This window comes from Passer montanus, unplaced genomic scaffold (genome assembly GCF_014805655.1).
Source record: "Passer montanus isolate IOZ18808 unplaced genomic scaffold, ASM1480565v1 scaffold114, whole genome shotgun sequence".
Lineage (NCBI taxonomy): Eukaryota > Metazoa > Chordata > Aves > Passeriformes > Passeridae > Passer > Passer montanus.
Genome location: NW_024358058.1, coordinates 178,446 through 201,967, shown reverse-complemented (window position 1 = coordinate 201,967; position 23,522 = coordinate 178,446). Strand labels below are relative to the sequence as shown.

Here is a 23,522-nt window from a genome sequence, read left to right as displayed (position 1 = left end):
TACAGTCCAGAATAGCTTGCACAGGCACTAGGATATGTATGCTGTATCCCTTGCCTGTCCCTGTCTCCTTCCTTGGTTCTTTGCTGCTTTTCCCTTCTTTCATATTCTTGCTCCTCCCGCTCCAGTACTCCAGCAGTACAGTTTATTAACTGGGGAGATGCAGTGGCCACTCTGAGCTCACTCTGCATTTGTGTTGTGCTCTGAAACTTGGACGACCAGGAAGTGTGGGTTGGAGCATTTCACTGTCTCCATAGGTCAGGCTGGAGACAGCAGTTTTCTGAATAAGGTGGAAGCTCCTGACAACCTGACATTTCCATTTCCCTCCTAAGACTGTAGAGTCCATTACACAGGTATTGTATGTTGTGTACCTGTGGATTTCTAATACAAACTGTTCCATTTGTTCAGGTTAAAACTTTACCTTGACTCTTCTCAAATCTGACAGCTCACCTCAGCAAGGGCTGAGACCTGCTTCTCTTAGCACAGCTCAGTTGTTTGGTAGATAATTTTAGTTTTCAGGTAACTTGCAAATAGAACTGGGCAAAGATACCGGTGGTTGTTTAGATTTTGCAAGGAACAATTCATGCCAGTGTTATTTGTAAAACCTCAAAGTGTCTTTGGGATGTTCTTGTTGAAACACACCAGATTAGATGCCTTTGGGTGTGAGGAAGGCCAAAAATAACAGGCTTGCAATGTCTCTGCATCACAAGTGGTGAGAGAAGTAGCTTAGAATCCAGTATTCAAGTACTTGGGATGCAAAATCTCAGGTTTGGATACAGTTGGTTTCAAGATGGAAGTTTATTCCATATGCTTCTGTACTTTTCCCCAGCCTGTGTTTTGGTTTCTTGCTGTTCATACCCTCCATCATCTCAGCCTGCCACTCTGCTACCCCAGCAAAGATAAAACCTTGCTGTACTCCTCCCACATCCTGGCCATGTGCATCAGAACAGCAACAGCGCTGAAGAAAAGAAATGCAAGTGAAGGTCATATCCCAAATTTTACTACCAGCAGAATTCTGTACAATAAGGTGAAACAAGGCAGGTCCCTACATAACAGAGAAGGCAACACTGTTTCAGTTTGTATTTTGCTCATTTTGCTTTGAGAATAGTCTACGAATCTGTTACTGGAAGGGTTTTTAGTTACTCTTTAGAAACTCTGGCTTCTGCTCTTGACTTCTTTTATTATTTTATGTTATATATGTATTTAACTAATTTCTTTTTTTCAGTCACTCCTGCAACTGCAGGATCAGACAGCATCTGTTTTGTGTTCTCCTTCTGATGTACCTCATGGGGGATTTAATAATCAAATCCCCATGGTGATGCGAGGAAATTGCACCTTCTATGAGAAAGTGAGGCTTGCTCAGATAAATGGGGCCCGTGGGCTGCTGATTGTTAGTAGAGAGAGACTGGTAAGTTGCTTTTTATCTTCCTATGGTGCTGATATTCTTCTGATGCTAGATAATGTCTTGTCTTCAGTGCATATTGCTGGTATTTGATGTTCCTCTTTAAAGTAAATAATGCATGTATGTTCCTGCATGTACATATGTTGCATAGTTATGTGTGGAAATCACACATCTGATGGAAGAGTGAATGAAACAAGAGGCCCTCATTTCAGTAGGAAGGGTTGGCACGGAGCTCATGTGGAATTCAGGTTAAGGGCTCAGGATTACCCTTGTTCCAAATGAAATACTGGAGTCAAAGGACGAGGTTGGTTTGTGACTCCATCATACTGCCACACTGAATCTCGTGCTTTAGATTCAGCTAGAGCAGCCACAACATGTATTTTGTAAAATTAGTAGTTTTTAAAATAAAGTTAGTAAGTTTGAGTCCTGGTCAGTACTAAAGGCACACATTAGTCATAAACCTGTGACCCTGATGTGCAAAAGATGTGCTTGAAATTTAGTTGCTTCATTTTGCTGTCACAGTCTTATATTACTACTGTTTTACTGGGAGCAGGCTTATATTTTGACTTTTGAGTGTTTGTTGTCATTAAGTTCTCTTCTAGAGTATTTTTCAAATTAGCTGGAACAGAATTTGCAACTTTAACCCTTTTGAAGGAGTAGAAGTATTTGCAGAAATAAACATATTCTTACCTAGTCTGAACTGTCTTTCAGGTTCCTCCTGGAGGTAACAGAAGTCAGTATGAAGAGATTGATATTCCTGTGGCTCTGCTTAGCTATACTGATATGTTAGATATTGGCAAGGTAAACTCGATACTAAAAGCTCTCATTTATATTATCTCGTGTAAATGAGTCACTGCTCAACAGTGTTAAGTCCACCTTAAGAGCTTTGACTATGTAGAGAGTGTATTCATGAAGATTGCATTATTGTGTTTTGGAAAAAGAATCTCTTGGGACATTATCTCTCATCTTTGGAATAAAATCAAAATACAGCCTGGTGCTGGAAATAAATATCACTAATAGAAGAGCCAATAGATGGCTCTTATGTGTTTATAATAAAGCCTCATTCTGAGGTTGCTTAGTGAAAGCTTATTGAAAATTAAGTGAACCTTTGCTAAGGTGGCTTTTTGGATGTCCTTCCTAACTTGTATTTACCTCCACAGAGTTTTGGCAGTTCAGTGAAAGGAGCAATGTATGCACCAAATGAACCTGTGCTGGACTACAATATGGTGATTATCTTTGTCATGGCCGTGGGGACAGTTGCAATTGGAGGCTACTGGGCAGGAAGCAGAGATGTGAAAAAGTGAGTAACTAAATGCAGTATACCAGTTTTCCTGTATTTTTCACAGAACAAAAAATAGATGGTGTTTATGTAAGCATCACCTGGCAGCTCTGCTGGTGAGGTTAGGAGACTCCAGGGAAAATGCTCATGTGATGCTAGAAAGGCCCTGAGCCTTGCATTGTTTAGTCACTGTAGAAAATCATTAGAGTATAAATTGCGTGTAGATTTTTTCAGGATTTTGCCATGTTAGAAGATCAAACATTAGAAAAGCTCATAAAGAAAATTATTAAGTAATAGGCTTCCCTTTTGCAAAAATTCACCACATAAATGCTTTGTAAAAAAATAATAAAATTTGCTTTTACTGGTATAGGGCAAACCAAATTGATTGGATGGCTAACACATGCTATGTTTGTTACCAATTTTTAAATGAAATTTTATGGTTACTTTTTGCTAGCAGGTGGGATTGGGAGAAGGAGGTCATTGTGCCACACTAATTTCTAACATTTGTTTTGTATACACAACCTGATTCAAGCATTTCTTCTGAAGTTAACAAATTGTTCTGTAGTAGTTTTCAGGATTCAGTTGAGTTTTTAGCAAATGAACTAGTCCTCTAGATAAGTTAACACAGCAGTTACTGGTTTATGCATTGCGTTACAGCTGATGTTCATACCTCCATGGAAAATATGGAATCCCACTGACTTGAGTGGGAACCAAAGCAGGCATTGGTGTTGTTTCAATCCCTTGTGGTTTTTTGCTGAAGATTTAGTGTCCTTCTGTATTTTGTTGCAGAAGGAATGAACTGATGGTACCCATGTTACTCTTTCAGGAGGTACATGAAGCACAAGCGTGATGATGGGGCGGAGAAGCATGATGATGAAACAGTGGATGTGACTCCCATAATGATCTGTGTGTTTGTAGTGATGTGCTGCTCAATGCTCGTCCTCCTTTATTTCTTCTATGACCACTTAGGTACTCTTAAGGTTGTATTTGTATTGATACATCTTCAATATCACAAGGCTGACATCGTTCAAAGAACACTTTATCGGGAAAATAATAATGAAATATCTCGGTTCTGACATGTGCCTTCATCCCAATATGATTTAAAATACTGTAAGAAAACTCACTGAGTAGATTTCTAATCCTCCTTTTTGTGAGGTTGATCATGAAGCTTCTTTCAGACATTAAAGCCTGTTAAGTAGATACAGACTTAATATTTTCATGTTCTCAGACCTATTCTTTCTCTCTGTTATTGTTCAATTTGAAGTCAAGATCAAGAATAATATTTTATCTTTATAAAGATTATAATTTTCTACTGATCACTTAATGGATTGACAAAACATGAGAGCCTAGTGCTTCTTCATATTTTTGAGGAAGTAGTGAAACATGCATCCCATCTGTATTGATTAGTTTTGCTACTTAGTGACTTTAATAGTCCTTTATAATGCTCCTGTATACTCAGAAAGAGAGATAAATGCGTCACCATATGTTGCCTTTGAGGCTTATGACTTAGTTTAAGAAGATTAGGATATAGGTTTTGATTTGTTAAAGTAGGTATTGCATAAAGTACACCTGAGTAAAAGGAGCTAGAATTAGATACTTAAAGAGCACAAATCTAGTCAACCATTTGAAGTCTCTGAATTTACCTTTCACTGTTGAAATGCAAGCCTTATTTCTCATTTAGTCTTATTGACTGTCTGTTCTTTATTCAGCCAGGATATGAAAAAACATTTCTTGCCTTATCTTACTTGGGACTTAATACTTTTTTCCCCTCAGTCTATGTTATAATAGGAATATTCTGCCTGGCTGCCTCGATTGGTCTTTATAGCTGTCTGTCTCCCTTTGTAAGAAGATTCCCCTTGGGAAAGTGTAGGTATGTGGCAAATTTCAAAATTTTAATAGGGAAACTTAGATTTTTATACTGTTGGGTAGGCGTGGGGTTTAAAAGGTGGCTTCATGCTTCAAAATGTTGATAAAGGAAGAGGCTATGTACATAGACAACTGTAGCTTTGGTGTGATTCTTTTTCAGAATCCCAGACAACAACTTGCCATATTTTCACAAGCGTCCCCAGGTCCGGATGTTGCTCTTGGCAGTATTTTGTATCTCTGTCAGCGTAGTCTGGGGAATCTTCCGAAATGAAGATCAGTAAGTGATCTGTGCTAAAAATTGTAATATGCTTTATAGTATAAGTAATTGACATCCACAGAAGTCTACATGTATCCAGAAATTAGGAATGACAGGAAAAAAGAAATAGAGGCATGCAGAAATTCTTAGTTGTTCCTTATGTACTTCATCTTTTTCTTGTTCATTTAAATTACAGAAAACTGTTTCTTGTTAAGCTTGAATTTCTCTGAGTCTCAGTCAGTATTCTGATCTCTTTGATTTAAGACAGCTTTTCAGAAGTGATATGGAAAGTTGGACACAAGTTGTCTAACTTATTTCTTCATGAGAATAAGAACTGGTAAGATTGTCAGATCTTTAGTTTCTCTCAACTTTCTTGTACAAGTCAGTGTACAATTCTCTACATCCAGTGTTGCTGTAGTACCTAACTGTAGCAAGTTCTTACCAGTTTTGTTAGAGGTGGATCTTTTACAGAGTGTTGTAGTTTTGTTTTTGTTTGGGATTTTTTACCTCTTACCTCACTTCCAGATATTCCAGTTTTCCCATGTATACAGGTTGTGTTCATCTTCTTGGGTCCTCTATTGGGCATTCAGTATTGGAACTGAAATGCTGGCTTGTGTTTCTGATGATGATATCAAAGATGTCTGACTTGTGCTTTGAATGCATGTCAGTGCTTTTGTGGGATCTGTTCTGTGTGGGCCATTCAATGGCAGAACTCAAATCCAGGAATCATCAACTCTGAAAGACCCTTTAGAATGATAAGTGTCAGACTGAGGAGTACAGCAGTACTGTAGGAATGTTCTAAAGTATTTAGGACAAGGAAATCCATTTTCTGCATCAGAGCTGAAGTGGGCCTGAGTGTCTCCTGCAAGAGCTCCATCAGCAGGTACATGTGTATTGACCCAGCAGCACCATCTCTCATTGTACCTAGACCATAGCAATTTTTGGGAAACCTTAGTGTACCTAGACCATAGCAATTTTTGGGAAACCTTAGTGTTGTTTATCTCAGATCCTACTTCTCTTTGACCCTAGCAGTTGAGAGTAAGGCAAAGAGCACTTCTCTACACGACTTGCAAAACACAATTGTAAAACAGGCTCAACTGTAAGTTTGCCTCAGCACACAAGGGTGCACACCTGTACAAAGGACAAAGGACCCCAGCACTTCCCATTTTGGTATCCATTGACCTTATTCAGCCAGATTTCAGTCTGCCTCACTACTCATTCAGCTCATACTTCATCAGTTTCTCTGTGAGGATTTTATGGAAGATTGGCAGTGGAAAGCCTTACTGAAGTCTAGATAGACACTATCACACAGGTCTTCCCTCATCTGCCAGGCACTTCTTTGTGGAAGGTTATCAGGTTGATGAAAAACAACTTCCATTTGCAAACTCATGCTGACAACAATGTCAATTTGAAGCAAGTATTTTGAATAAAAGGGTTTTTAATTTGTCCCAAGCAGGTCCTTAGTGAGGACAAGGCTTAGTCTGTTTTTTCCTGCTGCTTCCTGCAAAAATGTTACTTTCTTCTTTTTAAGGTGGGCCTGGGTTCTGCAAGATGCTTTAGGAATTGCTTTCTGTCTTTACATGTTGAAAACAATTCGCCTACCTACATTTAAGGTATGAAAGTTAAACAGAAGTTACAGACTTTCAGAAGAAAGTTAAAGAAGTTTGCATGTGTACCTTTGAACAGAGGAGTCACTTATAATGGAGTATATTGCCTTGGAAATGCACTTCCATTCAAAAAAGGGGGAAAGGGGATGCAATGAGTATAACAAAGACCCAGAAGTGGCATGTGATTTTTCTGTAGATTCTGTAAAGTGTTGACTAGTAAATCACACACCACCCCTTTATTTATGTATTTGGTATTTGAGTATTTTGTTTGAGGTGGGTGTTTGTTTTGTTTTGATTGTTCTGATTTTATTTTTCAAATTGACATACAACTAATGCATCAGTCTAGTGGTTTTTTTTCCAATCTTTCTGACCTTAGTCAGTATCCTAAGACAAAAATCAGTATTAGTCATTTAGTTGCCCCTTCAGCAGCTCTTCAAACTCTTGTTTCAAATTATCTTCACCTATAAGTTTGTACAGACTGACAGTAAATGGCTGTATAGTGTTTCAAGTTATGCCTGGCATCTTCCAGTGCAGAGCTTCTTCATATTTCCCACTAAACTGACGTGGCACCATTTCCAGATTTTACATGATAAAGAATTTTGGGCAATAACATGTAATTTTGTGTTTAAGAATTACTTTATGGTGCATACAAGGCCCTATTCCTCTATCTAAAATATTTAGGAATTAAGCAAAATACATTAATGACTTGTTTTAGCCTTTGCAAGCTTTTTCTTTGAATAGCCTTCTAATTATTAATTCTTTGCTATTTGCTAATGCATTGTGTGTAAATATCAAATATCTTGTCTCTTCCTTCAGGGTTGTACCTTACTTCTCCTGGTTCTTTTTGTGTATGATGTATTCTTTGTATTTATCACACCTTTTCTGACAAAGGTAAGTAAGGTGCTTCTCTGTTGCCTGCTGCCCACAGAGCAAAATGTAATGACTTGTTTCTCTGTGTGTTCCTAAATGATCCCAGAGTTGCTGAGTGCTGATTTACAATTTTCCCATTTTTTTCTTTAGACTGGGGAGAGTATAATGGTGGAGGTGGCTGCAGGCCCATCTGATTCTGCCACTCATGAAAAGGTACTGCATGTTGTCTGAAAATCTGGCACTAGCTTTCAACTATTACACTTTTAACTTCTCTAAAATTCAAGACCACAAAGCTGAAATGAAGATGCCAGTCTGAAAAGAGCTTAATGTGGGAGTAAGTGCTCCTGAATGTTTACTCTGGAGGGGCAAAGCAGACTTGTAGTGGTTCATCACACCAGCTTTGGTTTTCCTTTATCTTTTTTTGACAGGGTTTCAAGATAAGAAAGCTGGCTAGCTCAGCTTCACAAAAACATGACCACATCTGTAAATATTAACTTGTTGCTAATTAAGCGTAAGCATCTTTTCCTAAAGAGATAAAACATATAATCAGTCTGTCTCTTCCCCCTCCTTCCCTTTTTTGACATTTGCTTTATGAAAAGCTGAGGCTATAGGTAAAGGAGAGGAACACAAATTGGAGACAGAAGAAAACAGAAGTCAGTGTTCAGTGGGTTTTCACCGTTGGACAGCAGCCAATTGCATGAACACCTTACAAGATGTGGCTGACTCAGGGATGAAAGTATGTGAGATGTAGGAGATAGTGAGATATAGTGAACAAAACAAAAAAACTAATCAGTAGGAAAACCTGGTTATATTAATTTGAGGATTAATTTGATCTGTTTCAGCAATGAATGTAATAGTGTCATGTGGGAAAATAGCAAAGAAAATAGTTGTTTGAAGGATGTGGATCAATCCATACAAGTCCATACTATTTCTTTGACTTCTTTTGTTCTTCTCTCCTGTACCCCTTTAGTACCCCTTTGGGTTCAACTTTATGCACAGAATGAATTGTATAAAGTAGTCATGAAAGTATAAGTATTATATAAAATTATTTTGGCACTAATATAAGAAAAGAAAAAAGAGAATAAAATTTATTTAATGCAATGTAAGAAATAAAATACAGGTTTGCAATGGACCGTGGCATACTGTGCCTCACATTGCAATTTATGTAGTAAATAGGAACACAGTGGGCAGGGAAGAGTCTTTAAAGTGATTTGAAAAATGACTTTTTAAAATTATTCATGTCTTGGTCTTTTGAGACTTTTATTGCACCCAGATGAATGAACTGTATAAATTATTATTTCTTACGCATGTAGCAGCTTACCTAAATTTTGTACATACCTGCAGCTAAAGAAGAGTTGATGTCCTATTGTATGTGAAGACTTTGAAGTTAACCTAGTGTTTAGAAAGTATTTCATCATTCCCATCTTAAATGCATTTTGTTAGTTGTCAGTAGTATTGTATGTAATGAAAGTATAAAAAGAGACATTTGATGTATTTGACTTGCACTTTGAGTACAGCAGGAACAAGTTCTGGTAGGTAGTGTCACTATGCTTTTCATCAGACATGTCTCTCTCTCATTCCAAGCTCCCAATGGTCCTGAAGGTTCCACGACTGAATTCCTCGCCCTTGGCTCTATGTGACAGGCCTTTTTCTCTCCTAGGATTTGGAGACATTTTAGTTCCAGGTATTGTTTAGCACGTTAAGAATTTTACATGTTGCATTGTCATATTAGTTTATTCCTCTTGTACTCTTGCTTCAAGTGGTGGATTTGATTTGACTGGTATAAATCTGATAAATTTTCAAGTATAGGGTTTTCTTGTGCACTATTCACCTTTTCAACAAGAAAAATGCACATTAATCTTATGGTTCAGTTTCACATGCAGTGATGTCAAGAAATGTAGAGAAATTGCAGGAGTAGATTTAGCAACTGATTTTATACTATAAAGCATCTTTGATAGTATTGTGATAGAGGAAGTGATTTGTCTGTTTGCACACAGATTAAGTACAGATGCCTGACCACTCAAAACTTCCTGACTGTTAGTTACACTACACCCACTATTTCTGCCACATCTCTAAAATTTGATTTTAGATATTATGTAGAACTAACCCTGGCATCACTGCAGGTGAAAAAATTATGCACCTTCTGGCTTTAAGATTTCTTCTGCAAAATCATTTGTTTACTTTCTTGTATTTTGGGAAATATGAACTCTGTCATGCCCATTAGTCTCCCCTCCTCCCCTCAACCTGAAACAGGCATAGTCATTAACCATAAAATTCTACTGTCTTCAGTACCAGGTCGAAGGACTGAACTTACTCCTGCTCTTGTTGTGAACACTGTAGTTTTACAAATGTTTAGTAGAGATGATATGACATTTTTATCTATGATCTGCATGTCTGTAGCTGTGTATTTTACTTTTGGAGTGCTTCCAATACATGGGGCTTGTACCATCAGATAACTGGTTTGTAAATTGTGCAGCCTCCTGGATGTGCTCTCATGGTGCTTAAACACAGGGTGCCAAGGAAGTTTTTTGGGAAAAAAAATTCTTGCAAGTTCCTAGTTGGTTTGATGTTTTTTGTTTTTGTTTTTTTTTATCATGAAGTGCGTGACTAGATTGAAAGCATATTGTAACTGTTTTTTCCTTTCCTAGGCTTACTGGTAGCCTATTGCCATAGATTTGATATTCAGGTGCAGTCATCCAGAGTCTATTTTGTAGCCTGCACAATAGGTATGTACCACAGTGCCACCTGAACACAAGACCTACAGGAGTGGCTCCCTCTAAAAGCATGCCATCAGTCTAGCATGGCATAGTTTGGGGGTTTTATCCTGTTCCTCTTTATTATTAAACAGAAATATTTATCAAAGTGCTTTCAAGGCTAGATCTTCCATCACCAAACTAGCTGATGTTGCTTTTCTGAGCTGTTTTGCCTTCCTTATGTAAGGGGAGGGAAGCTCTTGTTACCATGGCTGCCAAGGTCTCAGTCTACCCCTTGTAATTACACTATTTTTACATGTGCTCAGCTACTCATCGTGGTTTATTGATTCATGAATCTTTGAGTTTATTGTGCATGAGAATTCAGGTTCAGGGATATCATCCTTTGGCTTTGTTCTTAATTTGTTGTGTATTCTAAAAATGCATAACCTATGATGCAAGGAATTTTATTATGATGACTGTAACACCTCTAGATAAGTTTTCTTCTTTGGTTTGTAAAAGCCATGGAGTTATGTGCCATGAACGTAAATACTCCTGATGAATAGGATCTGACAGATTCCTGTTGTCTTGTCCTGATGTCCTGTTTGACCACAACCTCCAAAAAAACTCACTTCCTTCTCACTCTAGGACATACTTACAGTGTACTTCTGCTAGCAAAGACTTCTAATGCTTGCAGTGAATTTCATGAGAAATTGTCATTAACAATTTCTTTAGAAATTCTTTTGAAAAAATACCTAGGTTCATGGACACTTCTAGCAGGGGTAGAAAGATGCTTTTATTGATGTTCCAAATCAATGTCTCTCATATATAGTCAAACAAAATTGTTGTCTTATCTGGTACTTTAAAAATGTGTTTGCAGAAATCAGAAAATGTTGTATTGATAAAGACTCAGCAGTGTACTATTGCAGCACTGAGAATGAGCCACATACAGGGCTGAGTTAGCAAGATGGAGTCAGCAGTTATGAGAGGAGTGATTATTCCTCTCAATTTGTCACTTAAGACTGAGTTAACCAAGATCCCTGGTGCCAGACAAGACATTGACATACTGGAGTAAATCCAGTGGAGACCATCAGGATGGATGAAGACTGGAGCACAGGGTTGTAAAAAGAAGAGAAGTCAAAGAGGAGATTCTGTTGCTGCCCACACCTACCTAATGGGAGACTGCAGAGAGGACAGAGACACTTTTCTTACAGGTGTGCACATAAGATGTGAGGCAATGGGCTTAAATCGTAATTAGAAACAATAAGAAACATTTTAATTATATACAAGGAACTCTCAGTAATAACAGAATATGCCCCTGCTCAAAAAGCATTTCCAAGAGCTGTCAAGAGTTATTGATTATTCTAATCACAGCCCTCTGAGATCATCAAGTCCAGTCAGTCCCCCAGCATTGCCAAGCCCACCTCTAACCATATCCCCAGATGCCAAATCCATAAATCTTTTAAATCCCTGCAGACACAGGTACTCCAACACTGCTCTGGGCAGCTGTGCCAGGACTGGAAAACCTTTTTGGGGAGGAAGCTCTGCCTAACATCCAATCTAAACCTCCCTGGTAGAACTTGAGGCCATTTCCTCTTGTCCTGTCCCTTGTTCCCTGGCAGCCCACCTGGCTGTACCCTCCTGTCAGGGAGTTGTGGAGAGTGAGGAGGTCCCCCCGAGTCTCCTTTTCTCCAGGTTGAGCTCCTTTCCCAGCTCCCTCAGCTACTTCTCTCAGACCCTTCCCCAGCTCTTTTCCCTTCTCTGGACAGCCCCTCAATGTCTTTCTTGACCTCCTGAAGAAAAATCTGGAATCTGGATCTGAAGAAAAAGTTGGATTAACTTCATTGTCTTGAAAACGTAATTGAAAATAATTACATTATGAGATCCAAGCTACTTCTGTTCTACTAAATAAATTTTGCCACATTTATGCAGAAATTAAATAGAAGGTAATAAAAACCTAGAGCAGGCTGGCTTTTTTTTTTAGCTGTGTGGCAGGATAGGAAGAAACAGCTAAAGCCAACCCAAACGAGAAGCACATTATAATGGTCAAAATGTTTGTCTGTATCCACTGAGTTCACAAATATAATATGATGCACAATATTTCATATATTTATTTTGCTTAAGGTAGTTATTTGATTGCACAGTATGGACTAGGCCAATCACACTACTTTCACATGTTATCAATAGAAAAACTGTAGTATTCCATGTTTACATGGTGTAAATAAGACTAAAGAGGCCTGTAAAACTTCTGGAGGTGTTTTGCATATTGTTTGAAAAAAGTTCCAGTGAGAACGCTCCTTTAGCCAGTTATTTAGTTGTGATTGAGCAAAGCTGTATCGGAATAACTGTGTTTGCTGGGTTTCTTTTCTTCCAGCATATGGCATAGGCCTTCTTGTGACCTTTGTTGCCTTGGCACTGATGCAGATGGGCCAGCCTGCTCTCCTCTACCTGGTGCCCTGTACTCTCCTCACCAGCTTCCTGGTGGCCCTTTGGAGAAGGGAGCTTGCCATGTTCTGGACGGGCAGCGGCTTTGCGGTGAATACCAGTTTGATATGAGTGTCTTCAGGAAATACTAATATTATAAAAACCTAACTAGAATTAAAGTTGAGTAAAATATTGCAGTATTATTACACAAACACAAAGATTTTGGTTTTGCTTGATTGTTTGCTTTTTTACGTACTTTTTTTGCCTCAGTAAGATTTTCTGATTTTCGCAATTTTTATGGCCACTTAAATCAGAGTAGTGAAGTAGACCTTGTCCATCCTTCATTCTGCCAAAATGTTACTTGTTTGAGCTCTCTTGAAAGTATCACTAATAGTAAAAGGTTACAATATTATATGAAATGTGGGGTTTAGTACTATATAAAATATATCCTTAAAATACTTTCTTAATATTTTTTCATAGCATATTGTTTATGAAGGTGGAAATGTAGTTCAGTATTATTATCCCTTTGTTTCACAGTGCTACAAGTGAAATTAGCTTGATTCAAAAAGGAATAATTTCTGTCATGCATGATTTTAGTTTTTGAATACTTACTAGAAGGCCAAATCTGTGAAGCTGGAAGTTCCCCCAGTGAATCTTATTTTATTATTCAACTATTTATGATAACTTTCACAAGCTTCCACTAGAGAAATTAATTTAATTGTTAGAGATCATCTGAAATGTTATGTAAAAGTTGCCAGTTCTTGTACAGTGATAGGAAAGGTGGGCAGAACTGGACAGTGGCCAAGGACCAAGTGCCTGTTGCTGCCTTATCAGCAGAGCACATCTGAAACGGGTGAGGAACAATCACTCAGAAAGCAAACACTTTTCTGGAAGGAAAAATTCCTCTGGTGTCCTATAAAACACAAAGAAAGGGTAACTGTATGCATCTGTCCACTGCTGGAGAATGATTACAGAGTTGATGGACCTTTAGTCTTCATCTTTTATGACCGTTTCCTTGGATAACTGGACACAATAGTTCTTGTTTTCCATCATTTTGACTGTGATCTTCCATTTACAGAAAGACCTACCTCAGCCTCCTGTGGTGATAGCTCCTGTCAACTGCCCCCAGCTTCCCAAAGACAGCAGTGTGCCAGCCTCTCAACAGGACACTGAGGAAATGACCAACCCCACCCTGCACGTGAAGGAGCTGCACGGCTCTGCCTCGGCTGAAGAGGAGCTGGCTGATACCAGCACAAAGACGGACCAGTCAGAAATCTCTGTGGCCCACAGTGAGGAACCAACTGCTCAGAATAAGGATGACCTTGAAAGCAAATGCCTAAATGCAGAACAAAACCAGCTGGAATAAGTGATGTGATAAGAACTCCTTACTTTCCCTCACAAACATACATAAAACCAGTATGTACTTAGGACTGGTTTAGTAGGGTTTGCTTTCATTGAGGAACCTCACTAGGAGTCTGATCATCAAATCCAACAAGGAATGTTCTGCCTCCAGCTTTGGTACAGCTATATACTTAAAACATCTTTCTGAAATATGGTGCTCTCCAGGAGTTCTGATGTGTGGGTTTCAATGATCACTGTTAGTGAATGCCTTTGACCGTTTGTTCCATTTGCATTATAGCAGGATAGCATCAAGAGTCTTTTATTTACTCAGTATTCTGTGCTTGTGTGGCTGTTTCTCTGCTTTACCATGATGTAGGTTAACATGGAGGAAAAGCATTGAACAAGTCTGCTACAATGCTTACTTGAGAGAAACGTGGGGGGGTTCTTTGGATATTTTTTTTTTTGCACTTTCCCTGTTGTCACCATTTACTTTACTTCTCCTGACTTGTCAAAGCCATTGGTATAAGGGAATGCATTATTATAAACTGACATTCAGGAAATGCAGAGAATGGTTAAATTACCATTACTCGAAAAGGCTTTATGCTACCATGATGCATTAAATGCATCTCTTAACTTTTTTGTCTTTGTTTTTACTTCTATGTACCTGAGCTACTAGTCTAGTTTAAAAGGCAGGGTGAGTACAGCTTCGGGAAGCTTTCTAGGCATTCATGTGAACTCTGAGGGCTCTGATAATAAAGAGGGTTGGTCACAGAATAATGCTTGGAAGCAAATGCATATTAGGAATGTTTAGAAATAAAATATAAACCAAATAGGTGAAAAAAATTAGGTAGTAGCACTATACTAAGCTTAACAGGCAGTATTTTCATTGGGAAAATGTTAAAGCGCAAATGTTCTTATGTTTGGGGCTTTGAGCTTCTATTTGTTCTTCATTCAAGGAATATAATTGTGATTTCTAATTCTGAAGAAAATAGTCTAATTTTTCATTCCCAACGGAGCACATATGGTGCTAGAGACAGTTATGATTTAAAAGATTCTTGCTGCTCAGTAACTTACCAACTGCCTAAGTCATGTTTTGTCTTTGTCCCAAGAATAGCCAAAGCATAGTCTGTCAGGTTCTGGAGTGAACCTGAGAGCTCACTTATTATTTTGTGTCTCTTGCTACATTGTGAAGGAATTTGTGAATTTAAAAATTTTGGGGTGCAGCTGGTCTTACTTCATATTCCTGAAATTGTTTGTTTTCCTGTATAATATGATTGAGTCTTTTATGCATCAGCTTTTGTACATAGAAAGATAATGGGTTTTTTGTATTACTTGTTCCATCTAAGTACATTTGGCTTTATCAGAGGAGTCTGTTCTGCACTTACGTTGCAATTCTAGAAAGCCTCAAACACTTCACACAAAAACTGAAATAGAAAATGGAAGTGTTATAGGATCCTTCGATATGATTCCAGATTGCATGGAAGAAATACTCTGGAGTATTTGGGAGCCCAGAATGTCATTTACGAAAGTATTGTTGCAGTGATGCAAATAGAGGCATTATGGTTAAATTGAGAGTCTCCAGTTGGCATGTTGAATTGGAGTTGAAGGGCTCTCTTTTCAAGAATGTCGGTTAAATATCAACCATTGTCTTTTTGGCTACATCTTCCAAAATTTTGCCCTGTGTTTTTTGGATGAAAGCTTTTGTGGGCAATGGTAGCATTCTTTCTCTAGAATGTGAGCAGCTTTCTCTAAAACCACGCTCTGGCTTCAGAGTTTTACCAGCTTCTGCTTGAAGCCTTGAACCTTGTCTGATAAGATGATTTATGAAGTTTTTTTTTGAAAGCTCCCTGGGTCCAATGGCCAACACAACATTTAATTTACAAGAAGATAGTACTGAAGCAATCTGCTTTTCAGTCTTCTCTTTAATGGCCCATTACTTTGGCCAGCAGTAACCTGAACCAGTTATTAATAATAAAAAGCAACAGAAACACTTGACTGAAAACTTCAGTTAGCTGGATTATGCCTTAATTTAAGTATTTGTGTAAGTATGGTTATTAAATTATGAAAGCAGTCTTTTGTTTAAATAATTAACTTGACAAATAGCAAGGTAAGTTGAAGACTGACTCAAAGTTCTATTGGTTTTTGCCTTGGTCATCTCTTAGTCAGAATGTTGTTTGGAGTAGCTTTCTACATACTTAAAAGCCAGTAGCTTTCTGATGGCAAAGCATTAGGTGTTATCATCTACTTGAAAGTGTACTTTTGTATTTGTTCTCCTGTGTGGTTAGGAAACAGTTTATTTCAGATTGTTCATAGCTCAGTTAAAACAGAAGAACTGGTCCCACTGAACTAGGCATTTCACAGTTGCATTCTGGACATTCTGCCTCACCTCGGGTTTTGGGGCATTTCTTATCTGTTTTTCAGTGTAATTTTTTTCTCCCCCAAACAACAAAGAATGCAGGGGAAAAAATCACAGTTGCTTCTCAGTGCAGTACATCCAGTTAAAGCATGTGAAGTGGCAACAATTTACAGACTTTGACTATCTCAGTACTGTACAAATCAGGTGACCCTGGTGCTCCAGTTTGGCTGTGACTGTTTGGACCCTGATCCTGGGCAGATCAATCCCTTCCATCAAACAACAAGGCTGTATTTTTTTTGTCTTTAAAAAACTTCCCTGATCAGCTTAATTTAAAACTTAATGTTGTATAGGAAAATATGCCTATCAGTTCAACATGACTGACTCTGATTTTATTTGATTATTTTCAATACACATTCCACACCAAACTTGAGCTTTAATATGTAAAGTAATTAAAGTAATATTAATGTTAAAAATAATGTTGATAGGCTTGTTGTTTATGTCTTTCACATACTAAGCCTTATCTGTAGAAATTCAGTAGGGGTTCTGAGAACTTGTATGTGTTCAGGGGAAGCATTTCTTTTAGTCAAAAAAACCCCAAACAAACACAAAAACCCCAGCAACAATCAACACCACTAAAACAAAAATTCATTTGAGAAAATCTTTGGATCCCAGTAATGAGGGTCAGATTCCTTCTTCAGGTGTGTGCTTTGGTCTCTTCCCTGCTGAAGGATTGCCCAAATGCAGCTGAAGATAGAATGGAATATGAAAGACATTACTGAGGATGACAAGAGAAAAGTATCCCAAACCCTCTTTGAATTTTGTGGATTTTATTTTTCTTGTCAGAAATGAAGAACATTTTAGATGAAATATATAAAAGAGAAACACAACAGATTTAAAGATATATTCTGTGTTTACCAGTGGCACTAATAAAAATGCATCCACATGTGTAGGAATTACACTTGCGAAAATATTAAACGTTTTCTCTTAAATTGGACAGATGCCAGACAACAGAAAATCTGCAGCACAGCCTATTTTCCAAAAGGTTTATTAACATGTTTCATAGAAATCTTCATTTAGAAAACTGTTTCCATATTTCTTGAACATTTTCCATGGTCTTGGATAATTGGTCAAGCTTTTCCTTCAGAGGATGATGCTCTTTCCTTACAGTACCCCTCAGTATGGCTGTTGTTAAGAATGTCTTTACAGTATTTTTCAGCCCTGCACATTTCTGTGTTTCAGCTTTGATTTTTGCATTCCCACTGCATTGTTCCAGCTGGGAACAGATGATGACTACCATGGTAGTGCCTCTTGAGTTCTGAGTATGCTGGAAACTGGTGCTGACTGTGGCTGCAGTCTGTAATAAGTTAATCTGCCTCGGGGAGATGCTGTGAATTTACCTGCAGCTCTTTAAAAAAGCCAGTATTGGATGCTTGAGAACAGTGTTGCCTTGAAGTTAAAGCTCAGGTGCACTGTTTTAGTGCAAGGTCCAGTGCTTTTGTTCTTGTCTTCAGCCCTGTGGCTGTGTGTGTGTTTCTGGTTTGTTGCACTACACAGGCTGTTTAGCATGTAAAGCCCATGATACTTCTTTTTAACAGCAGCTTCATTGATTGTCCATGAACAAACCAGAGTATTTTGTACATGCTTTCATCATCTGGTGTGTTATTTGTAGTGTACAGAAGGCTGAATATGCTGGCCAAGCAGCAGTGTATACAACTAATGATTATCAGTGCTTGACACTTAGCACATTGATACAAATGTGAAATACAGACATACCAGTAGATCCAAATACTCATCCAAAGCCTGCAGAGATGGTGCTTTTTTCCATGACAAATATAATCTCTGATATTTTCAAAAGAATGTAGGGCTGTGTCTTCAGGCAAATGAGGACAGGAACTATTTTCAGAGGTCCAGAAAACATCATCGACAAGGAGCAATTAATCTTTAGGTGTTTTAATCTTGCATATGTTTTCATATGTTTTCCTAGCTGGAGCAGGACATGAAGAACAGAGCTGCACTAACAGCTTTTCAGTTTAGGTTTTTGCCAGTGGTGCTGGCTCGGGTGGAGAGAGGGAAGATAAGAAAAAACTGAAGATGACTCAGAAATGCATGAGGAAACACTGAACAAGAAAGGCAGTGGAAGAGAAGATCTAAGGGCATGATAAATAGCCATAAATCTGAAATGCTGCTGCAAATTGGGAAAACAGTTTGTCATTTTCAAGTAGGGATGACATTAGAATTAATAGACTTAATAAGGAAATTTTGGTGCTGGTGGTAGGAAAAATCTGGGAGTGGCTGACAGGTGAAGGGCTCAGGGGGACTGGGCAGTGCCCAGTGCATGAGCTCCTTTGGTTCTGTGAGGAGAGAACTGAACCACACCAACCAGAGTCATTTCATGCCACTGACACTTGGGGTCAGCCAACAAACCTAGTCCTACCTGTTCAGATATAGTCTGAGGGTCAGGATTCCTGGTTTTAATGAAGTTATAGCATGCACTTCATCCCAGAGTACTCAGTTTATATGTGATGCTGTCAGGGTGTTCTGTAACCACTGATGTTCAGTTCAGCTCTTGTGAGACAAAGACTGTTTTCTGCTACTTAAAAGTGATAAATCTTCTGGAAAGTAACCATATCAATTTTAGTCTTTTTTGTCTATGTCTAATTTGTTGAATTGCTTCTGGCAGCCTGGAACATTTTCAGAATAAGACAGCTTTGTGTGCTACCAGAAGCTTCCTTTGGCCAGTGGCATAAAAGAACTTTCTTTTCACTGATCCTCTCTATCATCTCTATTTATCAATTATGTGCTTTTCTGTGAGGGTTACACCTGTTCCAGTTTTGCAGTTAAATATTCAGATTATGTGGAGTAAAGATGGCATTTTACCATCTGTAGATTAGTGATAGGTGATGAATAATGAGTTTAAATTGGATTTTCTTGAATTGGGAACTAGTGTACTGTACACAATAATCCATAATTTCATGAACTAGCAGAGGACTTAATTTCATGTGCTGCAGGGGCTCAGGCTTGGTTCTGTTTGCCAGAAGCTGTTAGTGAGTCCAGCAACCAGGGGTTACAGGTGCACAGGCTGCTACATTTATTTGGAGCTACCTTCCGTAGGTGAAGGTGGTGTTACAGTTTATCCAGTTTTCTCATAATATTTTTCTGCATGTCAGCATGAAAGTTTGGCTCCAGATGGCAGACTTCATCCAAGTGTTTGTCTCTGAAAAATTCTGAGATTATCTGCTAGCTAGATTGTTTTTGCTTAAGAGCTGCTTCCTGCTGACAGACATGCACTGTATGTCGTGAACTGACTTTGAGTGTTTCATGTAAATATTGGTCAGCTGAAAATATGCAGAGACATGGTTTCAAAGTAAACCAGGTCATCACCAGCTTATGTCCCATCCCTGGAAGTTCATGGCTAGGCTGGATGTAGCCCTTGAGCAACCTGAATCTAGTGGATGGCATCCCTGCCCGTGGCAGGGGCTGGAATGAGATAATCTCAAAGGTCCCTTCCAACCCAAACCGTTTTGTGCTTCTAAGATTCTATCATAACTCCTAAAAATGTTGGTGGCTTGGGCTGGTAGGAGCCCTGCAGTAGCAGACAGCCAACACCTCATAGTCAAGTGCTGCTGAAAGATCTGCAGCCCTGAGGATGTGGCACTTGGCATGAGCACCCTGTTCAGTCGGTGCAGCAAGGGCTCCCAGAGCCCGACCCTGGGGTGGGGTTGCACACAAGAGTCCTTTCTGATGTTTCCAATACAGTAGCTTCTTCCTTGAACCAGAGGTTTGGAATGGATATAAATAATAGCTCTTTTAATCTGAAACATATGTTTGTGGTCAGGAAATTGCCATAAACCTGCCACTTCTCCACTGTAGATCCAAGCCTTGAACGCTGGGATGGTGGGAAGCTGGTGCTGATTGAGGAGGAGCACACTCCTTCACCTGCATTCACCAGCAAGGAACCAGAAGATAATTTTATTTTTCTGCTCTGACTGAAGTTGTTCTGATTTATGTTGAACAAAACCTTCAAAATAGGGGTTCAGGTTTAGTTTGACAAAGTAAAAAGCAACCCACAGTGGCATAGTTTAAACCTAGTTGTGTCATAATCTACTTTTTCCATAATCAGTGGTGGAGACTGCAAAAAATGTTTATCAGAGATGTTGCAGCAGACCCTAAGTTGGCAGCAAGCCTGTGTGGCAAACAGGCTGTCTGCTCTGATGGACAATTAGTGCCCTACTCTGCCTGTGCTGGGGTGAGCATGTCAGCAGTTTGTCTTCAACTCATATTTTGCCACTTGTCTCCTCCAGCAACCTTTTGACTGTCCACTCTCATAGAGAGTCCCACAGCCAGCACTGGTTGTGGGAGAGCAAGAAGGAATCTGTCACAGAGCACTCCTGGTGCTGTAGGAAAGGCATGAAATGGAATTGACCACTGTTGTCAGCCTGGGGCCCGGGCCACGTGCTGCGCTCCTCACGGGGCTGAACACACAGAACCTCGATCCTAAAGCCACTGACAGGAACTATGAGCTCTGGTACTTTCAGCCTAGCAACACACGAAAGCAAAACCTAAGAAAAATCTGAATTTACAGCCCTGCCCATGGATGCTCTGTTCATCACTGACCATGTTCCTTCAAGGCTGGAGGAACTGGGGTCTGATAGCCTGCCAGCAAGCCACGAGCCCCCTGTGACCCTTGCAAGAGTTACTATACTAAAACTGAATCAGAAATGCTTTGGGTGTGGATTGGTGGGAGGCTGGGAGCAAAAATTTCAGGCAGTATAAAGATGATTTACAAGCTAAAACCCATTTGGATACTTGACAGTAGCTACTTTTAGAAAGGAAGTTGATTCTTGGAGATAACGTTATCAATCTTAAATGTCTGGTGTCTTTGTGGAAGGACTTTGTAATGGTGTTCAAATAGTAGTACATAGGATGGTATATGAAGAGTGCAACGTAAAAGATTGTTAATTTTAGCACTTGCAAATGCATCTGTTTACCTCTACATATGTACGCATGAAGAATAAACTTTAATCTCATTTCAGGTACTGAAGGAAAGATTTTCTCTTGATCCAATGTGTTACATGTTTTTGCTGTTGTAAGATCTGCTATGCAGCTTGGTCCCTTAATATTTTTTTAAATTAAAAAAAAAAAACAACAAAAAACAACAACAAAAAAAAACCACACTAAAAAACAACTCCTCCCTCCTTAAAAAGAACAGCTGAGGAAGTTAGCCAGTGTAGGAGACTGGTATGAAAACTTACTTGGAGTATTTTTCCTGCAAAAAAAATTTCAAACAAACAAGCTATGAAAATGAAGAGCAGATGGGACATAAAGAATGATGAATTTAGTTCTCTGTAAGGGCGTAGTCAGTGATGCTGACTTGTGTTTCCTTTACCTTGTCAGTCAGTCTGTCAATGGCACACACCACGTGGATCAGTCCCACAGTTGTAGCTGATTGTGGAGTTGTTGATTCCCCATGGGAAGAGGGTCCCTCTCCCCTCACTCAGGCTACTACTTGATGACTTATAAAATTGTGCATATTGTGTGACATCTGCAAGGACAGATAAATCAGTAATTCTGTGACTTTTGTCTATGATACAAGTATCTTCTACCTATGGTACAAGATTTTTTTTCTGCTGCTATTGTTTGCAAGTAGTAGGAAGTACTGACTGTGTCACCTTTTGGATCCCTTCCTGTGCTGACACTGAGAGAGAGCCATTGCGAAAACCAAGGGAAAAAGCAAGTTTCTTCCTAAGTAGTAAAAAAAATTTTGGCAAACATTTCTGTTTTTCCAAAACTGTAGGTCTTCCCATAGTACATGCATCAGATTTTCAGTTCGGTCTGGGTGGCCTTTTCCCACCCTATGTCTGTATGGATCTTTATGGTTTTGATACCAGCCCTCCCTCTGGCTGAATTACAGCCTTCTATCCAATTGCACAGCACATCATTCTATATATATTTTTTTTTTTAATATGTAAATACATTGTAATACATAGGATTTCCAGTGACCAGATGTAGATTATCTTTCCTTCTGTGGTGTAACATGGGAAAAAACCTATTTCAAAATTAATGAGGATGGCAGAATCTTAAGACAAACAGATGAGAAATATCTCAAGGGTTTCTGCAGAGTGAATTTTCTCTGGAATAAGGAAGCCTGTTTCAGGCATATATAGATAAAATGAAAGAAAGCAAACTTGAAATTGACTGGCCAGCTAGTCAAATTGCAGGCATTTAGTTTTTTCCTTCTATTTTGCTTTTTAAAAACACTGGAATTTCCTTTAGTCTGTTTTAGTTTAAAACTGTAAAAAATTTCTAAAAGTATCAAATAAAGTTACCTAATTTTTGAACTGAGTTTTGCTATTTTATATCACCCTTAAGTTTTAAACACTTTTTTTGTTTGTTTGTTGCAGGATGTGATAAAATGTGGGTTGGAACTTAAAGTTCACTGTGTACAGCTCCCACCATGAGCTGGATTCCATGCAAAATTCTTAAAACTTGCTCAATACCAGAAACAGTGTTTGAGATCCCCATGCAGTCCACACAAGTAATCTCTTTCCCTGGCTTTTGTAACCCTGACAGAATTCCACAATAGTTTGGGTTGGAAGGACCTTAAAATCCATCCCATCCCATCCCATCCCATCCCATCCCATCCCATCCCATCCCATCCCAATCATCCCCCCCAGGCAGGGACACCTCCCACTGTCCCAGGCTGCTCCCAGCCCTGTCCAGCCTGGCCTTGGGCACTGCCAGGGATCCAGGGGCAGCCACAGCTGCTCTGGGCACCCCAAGCCAGGGCCTGCCCAGCCATTAAAAGTCGTGTAATCACTTGTACCAATAAATTGGGTTTGTTCTGACTATTCTGTTGCATGGTGAAGTGCTATTGCTTAGGAAGGGAGGTGTTTACTAACAGTCCCTTTTTCTAAAAAAATGCTGAATATCTACTGAATTACAAGGCAAGTCATGGGTATATCCAGGAACGGTACAAACTGACAACAGGTACAATTCCACCCTGTGTTTCTGCTTAGTATGTCCTGCATTTCACTTTTAAATACACAATACAGCTGAGAAAAGGGAAATTGAGAAATTTCTTGTGATATCTGATGATAAAATACAACAACAAAACCAACCAATCAAACAAAAAGAAAACTACAACACACACACACAAAAATCCAATCCACTAAAAAAACAGCTGCAGCAAGATAGCCTTTCTGTCTGGACTGTCACTGGGAACAAAGAGACAGCTGCTTCCATCCAGAAAAGGCAGATTCAAAACCAGAAAGACTGGGTTCATTTTAAATAGAGGGTAGTAAATATTAAGATACAATCTGGCCACAAAGCTCATCCTAAAGTATTGTAAACATATTATCTGAAACAGTGCCCGGTGCTCTAGATTTAGAGGTACATCTGCAAAATGGTGTGACCTTTATATTCTTGTACTTGGTT

The 23,522-nt window shown here is 39.0% G+C and overlaps 1 protein-coding gene across 2 annotated transcripts in view; it reads left to right on the top strand.

The window, feature by feature from the left end:
• SPPL2B (signal peptide peptidase like 2B) overlaps positions 1-22,064 on the top strand; it is a 31,621-nt gene extending 9,557 nt beyond the window's left edge. Inside the window, exons 3-15 of one of the 2 annotated variants that reach the window (XM_039696709.1) lie at positions 1,223-1,405; positions 2,111-2,200; positions 2,560-2,699; positions 3,505-3,647; positions 4,452-4,548; positions 4,705-4,821; positions 6,332-6,413; positions 7,224-7,298; positions 7,428-7,490; positions 8,862-8,961; positions 9,926-10,003; positions 12,342-12,502; positions 13,470-22,064. In XM_039696709.1, coding sequence (XP_039552643.1) covers positions 1,223-1,405; positions 2,111-2,200; positions 2,560-2,699; positions 3,505-3,647; positions 4,452-4,548; positions 4,705-4,821; positions 6,332-6,413; positions 7,224-7,298; positions 7,428-7,490; positions 8,862-8,961; positions 9,926-10,003; positions 12,342-12,502; positions 13,470-13,757 — 1,617 coding nt within the window. In that variant the 3' untranslated portion in view covers positions 13,758-22,064. Of the gene's footprint in view, positions 1-1,222; positions 1,406-2,110; positions 2,201-2,559; positions 2,700-3,504; positions 3,648-4,451; positions 4,549-4,704; positions 4,822-6,331; positions 6,414-7,223; positions 7,299-7,427; positions 7,491-8,861; positions 8,962-9,925; positions 10,004-12,341; positions 12,571-13,469 lie in introns of both variants that reach the window. The other variant, XM_039696710.1, reaches the window with a different exon arrangement.
• Positions 22,065-23,522: the final 1,458 nt, after the last annotated feature.